General features: G+C 40.7%; 1 protein-coding gene across 1 annotated transcript in view; it reads right to left on the bottom strand.

Moving 5' to 3' along the window:
• TMC3 (transmembrane channel like 3) overlaps nucleotides 1-14,848 on the bottom strand; it is a 131,904-nt gene that overhangs the window by 76,354 nt on the left and 40,702 nt on the right. The window contains exons 6-9 of the mRNA XM_069762130.1: nucleotides 12,006-12,104; nucleotides 6,247-6,389; nucleotides 5,211-5,358; nucleotides 735-778 (exon numbers count right to left, since the gene is read on the bottom strand). Coding sequence (XP_069618231.1) covers nucleotides 735-778; nucleotides 5,211-5,358; nucleotides 6,247-6,389; nucleotides 12,006-12,104 — 434 coding nt within the window. The remainder of the gene's footprint in view (nucleotides 1-734; nucleotides 779-5,210; nucleotides 5,359-6,246; nucleotides 6,390-12,005; nucleotides 12,105-14,848) is intronic.

Raw genomic sequence — 14,848 nt, 5'->3', positions numbered from 1 at the left:
TATAGAGAGCCGGGACACCAAATCTCTGTATACTGCATAGTGGTAGTTTTCGAGTATTATAGCACCTGAGAATGGTCACTAATCAGTGAAAGGAGCTTTGGTATCCTAGCTCCGTAAACATTTTATTTCAGAGACGCCCCAGGACCTGCGAAGAGCTGATCAGTTGGGGTGCCTGACATCGACCCCACCTCCACCACCAATCCTATATTGATGAACCTATTTTATGGATGTCATCAATAGCTAAGTCTTAGTGCCTTTAATAAAAAAATCCCACTATAGATATCAAACATATAAAAATACAAAACTACGAGCCAACACAGCTTTATATGTTTATTGTTATATGGATTATTACAACCATCTGATCACATACTGCATCTGATTACATTGTGTATTGCTGAAAAGAAATATAGCATTTTCTCATGCAAACAGCTTATTCCAATAAATTAACTAAAGGTACAGTATGTTCATCTCTGAATGCCATTTTTTAGAGTACGTATATTATTTTATTCCTTTTTGTCCTGAGTTATGGCCTGTACTGTATTCCAGAGCTACAGTATATTCTCAATTGTGCATGATTAGACTTTAGTAGTAAACGCTATCATTATCAGTGCACATGGAGCAATGTAACAAGAATAACATGGGCCCATATTTTTCCATTGTACAATGTAACTATATAACAAAACAGTATTTAACACAATGTGAAACCTAAAAAAGAGGTTTAGTGTTGTACTTACAAATTCTTGCTTTTTCGCTTTTCCTGCTCTTCTAATATCGCTTCCTTTAAGAAAAGTAAGAAAAAAAGCAAATGAATAACCTGCCTCCAAAATGCAACTGGTCAGTATAATAATAGCATTAGCGCAATGTCATCTATATGAGTCCTTACCATGGTAAAGATTGTCTCTCCTTACAGGGAATCTGTCAGCTGTCTCATACCGCCCGAACAACAGGCAGTATAAAATACAGGCAGGCAGCTCACTTTGAGACATTTCAGATAAATCATAGCTTGAAAAATGAGCCAAGCGCCTAGAGAGGAGACTAGAAGTCCAGTCTGCTGGGCGGCTGGCATAGATCTTTCTCCACCCAGTTTGTTTTGATTGATTTGTCTCTCCCTAATGCATATGCCTACTGCCTGCATACTGCCTGTGGTTAGGGCACCATGAAAATCTTAATAAGAACTGCAGAATCAATACTACACATGAAAATAAGAAACTTTGTAATATATCTTATTAGGGAAAACTACATTTTTCTCCTTCTGAACTAATCATGCACTTTCGAAATGCTGTATACAGACAGGACAGCATGGGATCACAGCTGATTCTTTCTGTAAGATAAAGCATTTGCTGCTTGCTCTTAGGCTGTGTGCACACGTTCTGGATTTTCCATTTTTTTTCTTCGCGTTTTTTCGCTATAAAAACGTGATAAAACCGCGAAAAAACAATCACATTAAGCATCCTATTAAAAGAATGCAATCGCATTTTGTATGCACATGCTGCATTTTTTCCTGAGCGGAAACGCATTCCGGAAAAAAGCGCAGCATGTTCATTAATTTGCAGAATCGCGGGGATTCCGCACACATAGGAATGCATTGATCCGCTTACTTCCCGCATGGGGCTATGCCCACCATGTGGGAAGTAAGCGGATCATGTGCGGATGGTACCCAGGGTGGAGGAGAGGAGACTCTCCTTCACGGACTGGGCACCATATAATTGTTAAAAAAAAAGAATTAAAATAAAAACTAGTGATATACTCACCTTCCGATGGCCCCCGGAGTCCTCCCGCCTCTCAGCGGTGCACGCGGCCGCTTCCGTTCCCAGGGATGCTGTGTGTGAAGGACCTGGGATGACGTTGCGGTCACATGACCGTGACATCATCCCAGGTCCTTCGCACACAGCATTCCAGCCACCGCATGCATCGCTGAGGAGATCGGGTGACGTCGGAAGGTGAGAATAACCATTTTTTTATTTTTTTAAAATTATTTTTAGCATTATATCTTTTTACTATTAATGCTGCATAGGCAGCATCAATAGTAAAAAGTTGGTCACACTTGTCAAACACTATGTTTGACAAGTGTGACCAACCTGTCAATCAGCTACAGATGGCTTGGAAAACACTAGCATTCTGCAAGCTAATTACGCTTGCAAAACGCTAGTGTTCAGTGGGAATACGCATGCCAATTCCGCATGCGATATACCAGCGGCAGGAGTTGCGGAATTGCCGCGGAAATTTCCGTGGCAATTCCGCAACGTGTGCACTTAGCTTTAAACATGTTTTGCCTCAGCGAAAGAATCATCTATGATCCCATCCTGTCTATATACTCTTTTGCTTCCTCTCGTGCCCAGGAGCTGTAGTATGATCAGACCATGTTCCTGTACAGTCAGACACAGCCATTAAACAGCACACAGCAGGGGCACATTTATAAGGTTTATCTCAGCATAGGAACATTTATTTAACACATGCAATTGTGGAAATTATTATTATTCCAAGATCTATCAGTTAAAATGTACTATACTTTGTTTGTAAGACATACTCTTTACTGAGAGAGCCTTGAACTCACTTACTCATATGATAAATATGATTATAATTTCAGAGGAGAGAAGCAGGGCCGGCTCCAGGTTTTCATGGGCCCTGGGCGAAAGAGTCCCAGTGGGCCCCTTTAACACATACCACAATTCATAATGCACAGATATGGCAAAGAAATAAAGGTATAGTACAATGGCAAAGATTTCACTTACTTCTTACATTATATGAGTGATATCTATTGTAAATTGTACATTAGCTCAGAAACCGGACAGTATAGTCCTCTATACAGAATAATGAGCCCCATATATTGCTCCAAACAGAATAATGAGCCCCATATATTGCCCCATACAGTATAATGGCCCCATATAGTGCTCTATACAGTATAATTGGCACCATATAGTCCTCTATACAGAATAATGAGCCCCATATATTGCTCCAAACAGAATAATGAACCTCATATAATGCTCCATACAATATAATGGGCACCACAGAGTGCTCCATACAGAATGAGCCCCATATGATGCTCCATACATAATGGGCCCATATAATACTCCTTACAGAATGGGTCCCATATAATGCTCCAAAAATAATTGACCCCATAAGATGCTCCATGTATAATTGGCCCCATATAATGCTCCATATATAATTGGCCATACAAAATGCTCCATGTATAAATAGTCCCATACGATGCTTCATATATTATTTGCCCCATATACTGCTACATATGTAATTGGCCCCATAAACTGCTCCATATTGAATTGGCCCCATAAGATGCTCCATATTAAATTGGCCCCATATAATGCTCAATACAGTATAGTGAGCCACATATAATTCTCCATATAGTATATCATGGGCCCCATCTATTGCTCCATATATAATGGGCCTCACATAATGCTCCATACAGTATATGATCGGCCTCATACAGTATACTGAGTCCCATATATTGCTCCATACAGAATGGGCCCCATATGATGCTCCATACATAATGGGCCCATATAATACTCCTTACAGAATGGGTCCCATATAATGCTCCAAAAATAATTGGCCCCATATAATGCTCCATATATAATTGGCCATACAAAATGCTCCATGTATAAATAGTCCCATACGATGCATCATATATTATTTGCCCCATATACTGCTACATATGTAATTGGCCCCATAAACTGCTCCATATTGAATTGGCCCCATAAGATGCTCCATATTAAATTGGCCCCATATAATGCTCCCTATAGAATTGGCTTCATAAGATGCTCCCTATATTATTGGCCCCATAAGATGCTGCCAATATTATTGGCCCCATAAGATGCTTCATATATGGGCCCCTTCTGATGGTCCCCATATATTGCTCCAAATATTAAAAAAAAAATGAAATACTCACCTCTCGTTGCTTGACGCTGCTCTGGACTCCTCAGCATCTTCCTGCTCTCTGTGCTGTGACTGCTCAGGCAGAGGGCGCGCACTGGTGACGTCATCGCGCCCTCTGACCTGAATGTCACAGTCAGAGGATGGAAGACGCTGCAGCGCTGGAACCGGGAGAGGTAAGTATCTCAAGTGTCGGGGGCCCGGAGCAGGCGGGGGGTCCCCTGCCTGCTCAGGGCCCCAGCACTTGCCCGGGTGCGCCGGGTGCTGACGCCGGCCCTGGAGAGAAGGATGGACCATTTCCATCAGTAATGGTGAGAAGACATTGTTAAAAGTGTTTTCTATACCCTTACTCTTCTCTCTCCCCATAGAGAACACACAAGTGTTCATGTGTATAGAGATGCAGAAGAAACAAGTGTCTGTGAAATGAGCTAGCAACTGAGTTTGGTTGACAACTATCCAAGGGGCATGGGCACCGTTAGGCAGCATTAAATCATAGTAACATAGTAACATACCTAGTTATTAAGGTTAAAGAAGTCTATCTAGTTCAACCCATAGCCTAACCTAACATGCCCTATTTATTGATTTAGCGATAATAATAAGATTGTTATCAATACATTTACAGGGCAATATAGAGGATATTGCCAAGTAATGGAAGCAATGTAGCAATATGTAGGGACAGTTAAAAAATATTGAAAACGTTTGCACCAAGTTAATAATGTATTTCCCTATCGATAGGATAATGTATAAGATATTGATCACTAAGAACCCCAACAGTTTGACCACCAGCGTTTTTTAAGAACACATCTCTGAAGATCCTCATGAATGGAGCAATGGTCAAGCATATGCATCTCTGTCCCTTTCGTTCTTATAAAGGATCTGTCATCAGGTCAAAAGTGGCCAGTTTTTGCAATAACTTTATTCTCATCTAATGTTCTTTATTTTTTATTGTCTTTACTAAGAGGGTGGTGCTCACAGGATTCACTGGGGTCATGTCTTTAGGCTGCTCTGAATAATTACCGTGAGCCTTGCCTGCTTTGTAAAGACCATGACAAATAGTACATTGGAGTGCACTGAATAAAAACACCAAAAACTGTGGAACCATAAGCCAGCTTTATAAAAATAATAAAACTGAGTACTAGGTGGGCAGCAGGATTAAAATAATAGCAAAAACTGGCCAATTTTTACCTGGTGACAGGTCGTCTTTAGCTGCAAAACATATTAGAGGTATGACATATCCATTGCCCTCCTGTACTCTATGTCTGATTTATGCTAGACTCTAGATCTGATGGTCATGATATGATTGAAGTACGTGATGAAGCACTCACTCTAATACTATTGACTATCGCAGCTGTTTTGCTTTCAGAAGCTTCTGGATTCCCAATGAGATAATCCCATGCACAGAAGATTCTCCAGCAGAAGGTGTAGTTTTCATCGGACGCACTTGCCAAACTCATCCGTGAATTCTTTGCCATTCTGAGAAATTAATAAAAGATTATTTTCCTGCATCTAGTTAGAAAGAGACTATAACCTGCCACAGTATCTATAGAGTTTACTACATATGTCTACAGAATGGATTTTATTAGCGGTTTCATTATTTAACTTATTTTTGAAGATGCATAAAAGTACCTATTGAAATGTTTTTTTTTCTTTATCTTACATCCCCATCCTGTATAAACCAGAACAAATAGCTATCTATTCAGTAAGGCCGGTTTCACACGTCAGTGGCTCCGGTACGTGTGGTGACAGTTTCCTCACGTACCGGAGACACTGACTCACGTAGACCCATTAAAATAAATGTGTCTCTGCACATGTCAGCGTGTTTTCACGGACCGTGTGTCCGTTTGCAAAACACGGAGACATGTCAGTGTTCGTGGGAGAACACGGATCACACGGACCCATTAAAGTAAATGGGTCCGTGTAAACACGTACCGCACACGGATGCTGTCCGTGTGCCATCCGTGTGCTGTCCGTGTGCATTTTTCCTGTCATAGGGTTAAAATTGTAAAAATTGTTGCAATACACGGACACACGTACAGCACACGGACAGCACACGAACCCTAAAAACGTACTCACGGACATCACACGGATCCCACACGGATGGCCTACATGAGCACACGGACACACAGACACGGATAACTCCGGTACCGTTTTCTCCGGTACCGGAATTATCTGGACGTGTGAGACTGGCCTAAGAAAGGTTTTCCTCTGCTGACCCAGCCCATGCATTACATGACACCATCAATTGTTCCTCCTCCTCAGTTCTGCTGTTCTCCTGCTCTGTGAAATCCTTTTCTAGGTACCTAAGAATCATGACATACATAATATCATACTGGCATAATATACTGTATAATAGCAAATTACTTTCTTAATAGTGTGATGAAACTGTATGCAAAGACTGCCAGTCCAACAAGGAAATATGCCAATGGCAGACGATACCCAGCTCTTCCTATTTTTCTTTCCCGTCCATAGTAGCCATAAAATAGCACGGAGTATTGGAGATAACCCTATAAAATGGGCAAAGGTTAAATAGAGCCATGTATTTACGTATTGAAATCAAATGCTTTAAAGAGGTTTCCAACAAATTAAATGTTTAGTGCTATAAGTGGGTGTATTCATCATCTTCATGGACGTAAAAGGGAATTTTGTTATTAAGATAACTCCACACTACCAAAACCACCTTTATGCACATGCAGGTCTTTGAAAGCTTAATTTATTGACACCTTTATATTATCTATCTGTTGCTGCATTCCAAAATTTAAGCTCATATTCACATTAAGGGCAGGAAAACAACCTTGGGAGGCAGAGGTTCTGGAAGTCATGCCCACAGCATGTAACATTTCATTTGCATATAAATTAAAATGATGATTTTCCTGGAAGCAATAACAGTTTGAAGATATAGCTTTGAAAGACCTGCATGTCTATAAATGTAATTTGGAAGAGTTGATCTCTTTGACAGATTCCCTTTGAATGTAGCATGTATGCTAGCCACTTCATCCTAATTCTTCACCGCTATGCTTGTCTGTTGAGGAGGACTGAGTAACTTGAGACCTCCCGTGTTGTGATCGCGGTAGGAAGAGTCTGGCTCACAGCAATCATAGATCTATTACTTATCCTGTAGACAAATGTCAGCTGTGGGAAACCATAAGTGGCACGATGTTCCTATATTTGTTTGCAGTCAAAGTACTGTTATTCTATAAAATGTGACATATGGCGTATGTTTGCCATATAAATGTACACTATGTGGCCCTTTAATTAGATCTATCTACTGTGCCTACAATTTTGGAATAATTTATAACAATTAGTTTTAGATATATGACGGTTGCAGTGCACCTATGTTCTCCATGTTTTATTTCTGATACTAAGGTAAACAAAAATTTGGGTGTTTTTTTAGATGTTGGTTGTTAGATTGGTTGTTTTTTCAAACCGTATTAATCCACACAAAAAGTCTGTGTGTCCTAAAGTATTGTACATTGCATTCCCCTATCAAGGATCTCACTACACTAACTAAAATGGACAAAAGACCAATCTAGAGTAGATCCTTCGCGCTCTGAAGTTCTCATATCAGCTGCATTGGTTTCCACTATGGCACATACACGCCTGTATGCAAGGTAAGTTGGACATGAATTCACACAGAATCCCAAAAATGGGTCGTATAAAATTGTTGGCATCTTTCCAAAATTGTGGGTAAACAGCTTTGTTTCAAGCATGTGATGCTCATTCAAACTCACCTGTGGCAAGAAACAGGCCAGGGCAATATGAAAATTACACCTGAAACCAGATAAAAAGGGTAGAAGTTGACTCAATCTTTGCATTGCATGTCTTTGCAGGGTCAAGATGAGGGGTAGGCAGGGTAGGCACCTGCCTAGAGCACTACCTCCTGCCTTCCAGAGGGGGATGCACTTTGGGGAGAAAAAAAAAATAGCTGAATGGCTGAATGCCTGCGGCCGCCCAGCATATTCCTCTGGCAGGAGGAATTCAGCACAGTGACAGCTGGGGAGCAGGCACACAGGAGAGCAGTGTCAGTCACTGACACCACTCACCGCTCTCTCTGACTGAACCCCGGCCGTCGCTCCTTGCCTGATGCAGCTCTGCATAGTGTGGTTTCCTTTGCAGCTGTCCTTCGTCCAGGCTACTTGGACCTCCTTTTCTGGCCAGCTGTAGTAGGGGCTCCTTAAATCTAAGTGCTGAGCCTGAACTACTGTACAATGTCACTGAGGAGGAGCATGAGATTGAAGGAAGTGTGACTTTGGCCAGAGGAAAATTGTTGGTGGGGGTCACGTCTGGGGTGAATAGTAATACAGCTTGCCATGGGGAGCAGTAAGGGGGATGACAGCCCTTTGTCCTCTGTGGCTCCACGGCACATTATAACAAAATTGGATTTAAACAGGAGGCCTCAGTAAAACGGCTAACATGTGTAAAAAATAATGTAATAAAGAAGTGTAAAAATAATATCTTTTTTAGGTACTTATTAAAAAGAAAAATTGTCCCAAAAAGACAGAAAACACACAAGATCAATAGGAAAGAATGGTATCAAATCCCTATGAAGAACCTAGTCTCAGTACCCGTCTACTAGCGGAGATTGGAACCCTATGAATTATAACAGTGGCACCCCCTCTCCTCGCTGGCTGTCCCTGAAGTCCCTAGAATACCCTGTCATCATCCGGGAAACACCAATAAATTGATGATAGATCCCTGAATAACTGACCCTAGATCATAGATGGCAATACGGATCATAGTAACAAGGCCAGCATGTTCAGATGGCACCCAAAAAATGCCAGCACATAAATTGTAAAAAATAAACAGCCTTAGTCATCAAATCAGACCTTATTCGACTATGGGACCATTGCTTTATATCAGCAATCAGTAATGATGTAGTAAAACTATAGGGGATAAAAAATGTCCCAATAGGACCCCAAAAAACAGTGGTAGATATATGGAATTAGTGTTGCAATCAATGATAAATAGATAAATAATGACCTCGAACATACTTCAGGAAGCTTCCAGAAATGGATGGAAACAAAGTGCTAGAGAGTAGTAATGAGCGAGTATGCTCGTTACTCGAGTTTCTCTGAGCATGCTCTGGTGGTCTCAGAGTATTTCGGAGGTTTCGTTTATGTCGACGCAGATGCATGATTTGTAGCTGCTAGACAGCTTGAATACATACAAAAGACAGGGAGCAAAACTGCCCCAGAAATAAATGTAATACACAAAATAACCATAAAAAATATACAAACTTTATTAATACACAAAATGTAAGACAGACATATAAATATGAGAATATGGTGATGATAGACAAACAGAACACTCCTATGGGCATATATATAAACACATAGGCACAAAATACAGTGCCATAGAAAATGACATGTGCAAAGTGCACAGGGTAAAAAGCCCGCACCTGTGTGCATACATTGGGTCGTGTTGTTAACGGGCAGAGAACCTACACTACCGCAACCCTAGGTGTACGGAAAGGCATTGCTTATTCATAAGGGAGCAGAGTGCGTCTGCATATGCATACACAGTAAAGATACCAGGCGTAAAGATAATATGAATAAAAACCCAAACATGGTACTATAACCTGTGCCACTACGGTATCATACCGCATACTACTGCCACTCAACAAATAGTTAAATCACGGGGTTACCCGAGATAAACCGCTCCAGTGCTTACCCATGTCATATAGATGCCCGATAATGAAGTGTCCTGCTGGACATGGGTAAGCACTGGAGCGGTTTATCTCGGGTAACCCCGTGATTTAACTATTTGTTGAGTGGCAGTAGTATGCGGTATGATACCGTAGTGGCACAGGTTATAGTACCATGTTTGGGTTTTTATTCATATTATCTTTACGCCTGGTATCTTCACTGTGTATGCATATGCAGACGCACTCTGCTCCCTTATGAATAGGCAATGCCTTTCCGTACACCTAGGGTTGCGGTAGTGTAGGTTCTCTGCCCGTTAACAACACGACCCAATGTATGCACACAGGTGCGGGCTTTTTACCCTGTGCACTTTGCACATGTCATTTTCTATGGCACTGTATTTTGTGCCTATGTGTTTATATATATGCCCATAGGAGTGTTCTATTTGTCTATCATCACCATATTCTCATATTTATATGTCTGTCTTACATTTTGTGTATTAATAAAGTTTGTATATTTTTTATGGTTATTTTGTGTATTACATTTATTTCTGGGGCAGTTTTGCTCCCTGTCTTTTGTAGGTTTAGTATATTGTTGGGAGTTTTGTCCCGTTTTGTCCCTGGTGGTATGCCATGGGCATGCTGTATTGGAGGGATTTTTTCACCCCTAGTTATGTCCGCAGTGTCGGTTTTTGTTTTCACAGCTTGAATACATGTGGGGATTGGCTGATGGTTAGGCAATCCCTACATGTATTCAAGCTGTCTAGCAGCTGCAAATCAAGCAGCTGCATCGACATAAACTAAATCTCTGAGCATGCCGAAATACTCATAGACCACTCGATCATACTCGGAGAAACTTGAGTAACGAGCATACTCGCTCATCACTATTAGAGAGTTCTGAAGTGGCCAGCAATGAGTCCGGATCTAAATACAATTGAACACCTGTGGAGAGATTGGTGTTGGGAGAAGGCATCCTTCAAATATTAGAAACCTGGAGCAGTATGCAAAATAAGAGTGTTCCAAAATTCCAGTTGAGAGGTGTCAGAAGCTTGTTTATTGTTATAGGAAGTGATTGATTGCAGCTATTTACCATATATTCTCGAGTCTAAGCCGAGTTTATTTGGGCTTAAAATGCCATCCTCGGCTTATACTCAAGTGAGGTACACCGAAGACAGAGGGGGAGCGGCAATGGCAAAGTAGCGGGTCACAGGAGGCAGAAGCCGACTGCTGTGGCTAAAACCTGTGCCCGTTGTTAAAGAGAAAATAAAATTCACTGTGCAGGCATTGAATATTCATTTCTCTTTAATAGTGGGGACAGAAGTCGCATCCACAGGCTTCCTGCAGCGGCTGGGCGATCGCGTGTGCATGCTACTTAAGGGAATGAATATTCACTGCCCTCCACGCCCCTGGGTCAGAGAGGGCAGTGAATATTCAGTCCCTTAAGTAGCAGGCATATGTGATCGCCCTGCTGCTGCAGCTGCTGGCACCGTGGGAGCACAGGGACAGTACATTTAATTTTTAAATGTTTTTCTGAAGGGGGTTATGCATACCAGCATAAGGATGAGGAGCCATGCATACAAGGATAGGAATGAAGAGCCAAGCATACAAGGATAGGGATGAAGAGCCATGCAGACAAGGATAGGGATGAGGAACCATGCATACCAGGATAAGGATGAGAAGTCATGCATACCAGGATAGGCATGAGGAGCCATGCATACCAGGATAGGGATGAGGAGGGCTTGCATGCCAAGATAGGGATGAGGAGGGTATGCATGCCAGGATAGGGATGAGGAGGGCATGCATGCCAGGATAGAGATGAAGAGGGCATGCATGCCAGGATAGGGATGAGGAGGGCATGCATGCCAGGATAGGGATGAGGAGCCATGCAGACCAGGATAGGGATGAGGGGGCTATGCATACCAGGATGGGGATGAGGGGACAATGCATACCCAGCTTATCAAGTCAATAAATTTTCCCAACATTTTGTGGTAAAAGTAGTTGCCTCGGCTTATACTCGGGTCGGCTTATACTCGAGTATATACGGTATGCCAAATGGTGCGCAACCAATATAAAGTTGAGTGTGCCAACAATTTTTTTCCCGACCATTTTGGGGGTTTTGTGTGAAATAATGTCCAATTTACCTTTTTTTTGTGTTGTTCCAATGCACACAAAGGAAATCAACACGTGTGTAACAAAACATGTGTAATTGCAATAATTTTCTGGGAGAAATACTTAATTTTCTGGAACAATTTCACCATGACTGTATGTTATATATCTATTCCAAAATTAATTGAATAATGTGACATCTAGGGAATTATTTGTGCATGTACAATTCTTGCTTAGGATCAATTAACTAATGGAGCTAATATACAATGAAAAGGCAGAGTTAACTAATGAACTGGCTACAATGTACTGTACACAGCATAGATGTAAATCTTAAGCAGTGATAAATGGCTTTTAAACATATAGATCAGAGTCTTGCCCCAAGTGACCAGATGGTGTTCAGGTCCTGTGCGGAGGAAAATTCCTTATCAGGGATTTTCTTGTTGATAGTGCTTCCAAATGGAGCTCCTGCTAAGATCTGTAAAGGAGAAAGAAATATGTGAAGAACAATCACAGTTGGTGACAGCCGTTAGGCTGCGTTCACATGAACATACAGATCTAGCGAAGGTTCTCTTGGTCTCAACGACGGCTGCGACAGCAATTGTGTGAAATTAGTGTGCTCGGTGCTGCTGCTGCATCACAGCGTTAACAGAAGTGAATGGGGTCACATCGCTGCACCTACACTACTGCGAAAAGCAAGTCGGAAAAAAATCCAACTGGGTCTGATAGCGACTGACTTGTTGTGATTGCGGTAGTGTAGGTGGAGCAATGCGACCACATTCACATTATGTATAGTGATGCTATATTAGAATTATGGATCCTATGCACTTGATGTACTTGTAATCCTAGATTCTTCCTATTGCAACATTTCAGTTTTCAATTGTTCTAATCCTTTTTGATCTTCCATTACTTTCTACTCCACAATAAAACAGACACACATAACCTTCTTGCCTACCTCGAAAAAAAACATTTATATCCACAGTGACAAACTGCACAATCACAAGGACACAATTCTGACAAAATGAGAGCAGGACTAAATAGAAGGAGCCTAACGTCTGTCCAGTGTAAGGCTATTTGCCTCGTTCTGATGATAAATATCCCTTGTCTTTTATAGAGGTTACAAACAGTGTTCAAGAGAGGGTGTCATAAATCTGCTAGAGCTTTGTATCAGGAACATGGCTGTATATCATCAGTTAACTGATATGTCTAACCAGCAGTGTCGACATTGAGGCATAAAGTACGGTAAGTCTCTTTTTTTCAATATCTATGAAAGGACATATAGCACAAAGATCAAATGGCCACATGCCACACAACCATGTTACTGCTCCTTACAAGCTCTGATTCCACAGACCTGTAACATAGCACCTACTATGATACATGGGGCCTGCTAATACCAATAACGGGGTGCATAGAGGTTTTGGCCCCAATTCATCAATGTCTTTGGTCCTTTTTTGTCTAGTTTTGAACCTTTTTTGTCTAGTTTTGTGCCTTTTTTGTCTAGTTTTGAACCTTTTTTGTCTAGTTTTGTACCTTTTTTGTTTGCACCCAATTCCATTATTCCATCTGTGCCTTTTTTTTTAAGTCTATTTCATATGTGCTTACCAGTTGGTTATTTTTTTCCAACTTGTGGACTGAGTTTAGCAGTTCTAAATGCTTTTGCTTGACTTGTCAATTGTAACGCAGAGTCGCAAGGTTTGACGCAACTCTACTTCAGTCTACTTCTTGAGTGATTTTCTGCACGTAAATAAAAAAAATCACATCTTTTGCATCATTTTTTGCTTAAAAATTCACAAAAATCGGTGAACACCAAAACAGTGAGTTAAAAAAACCCTGCAAATGATGAATTGGGGCCTTTGTGTCTATTTTGTTTCACATTATAGAGATATTAGAAGCAAGAAGCAAGTATTATCTCCATACAGTGACATGAGGCAGCTCCTGTGTGAAGCCATAGCTACTTCTTGTACTATGCTCCTTGCCTATAGCTCTGTTGTGGTCATGATCATGATGACTCTGATGAAAATAAAAGTTAAAAAATAATGGCAAATGTACTTCAGTCCTCCCCTGGAGTGTTTTTTTATGTACACCAGGTAACTTTTGAACATTGTTCCACTCCACTTTTCGAAACGAGAAACTTTTGCACTACAAAATCACATGAAAAGTTAAATATAAAATTAATGATTAATTTTTGACTTTGCACAAAATCTATGAACCACATATGCCATTTTGAATAATGTGAAAAAACCCAGCAAAGAATACCACAAGACAAAAAAGAAAAGTGACTTAAAAAGGTATACTCACATACGGCACCAGATACAAATGCCTAATGTATGCCCTATATACAGTATATATATATTTTTTTGCTATGTTACTTCTTAACCATTTACTATACTATATTTTAAAGCACCAGCAAAGTTCCAATATTTTCCATATGCAGCAGTGTTAACAGATGGAAATGTCATAGTTTCACTATTTTTAGCATGTATTAGACTTTCTGTAAGACTCTTTTCACATGTCCGTGTTTTCAGTACACGTGGCATCCATTTTGTTTTACGGAAGCCACATATAGTGGTTTGTGAAAGTATTCACCCCCTTGTCTTTTTTACCTATTTTGTTACATTACAACATAAATTTTAAGATTTTTGTAATCTGATTTGTGTGTGATTCATCATAAATATTCTAAGTTGGTGAAGTGATAAAAATATTGGCAAACATTAATTTTATGGGATAACATAGATAAAAATGTGCATGTGCATATGTATTCACCCCTTTAGCTATGAAGCCCCTTAAAATTTCTGGTGCAAGCAATTAACTTCATAAGTCACGTGCTTAGTGTGTTTAACATTGAACAGTATAGGAGAAGCTTTGTAATTTATCTTTCTTTTGCCATACCATAAAACACTGATAACACATTGATCCAAACACTGATGACACTGGTATTGGTTTTTCCGATACCAGTTTTATGCGCACTTGTGAAGGGGGCCTAAAGTAGAAATAAGTTAATTTTTCCGTTAAACATTACTGACATGTACCGTATTTTTCGGATTATAAGATGCTTTTTTCACCCCAAATTTGGGGGGGACATGGGAATGCGTCTTATAATGCGGATATACCTTACCGCTGAGATCTCATCTCCAGAGATCTTGGTGCCGAGATCTCCATCTGCGCATGCGCCGCCCCCTGGAGCCATTTTCCTGGTGTCCACCACATAGGAAACCACGTAAC

The sequence above is a fragment of the Ranitomeya imitator genome, chromosome 4, assembly GCF_032444005.1.
Source record: "Ranitomeya imitator isolate aRanImi1 chromosome 4, aRanImi1.pri, whole genome shotgun sequence".
Lineage (NCBI taxonomy): Eukaryota > Metazoa > Chordata > Amphibia > Anura > Dendrobatidae > Ranitomeya > Ranitomeya imitator.
The sequence above is the reverse complement of the archived record's forward strand: the minus strand, read 5'-3'. Positions and strand labels throughout refer to the sequence as shown.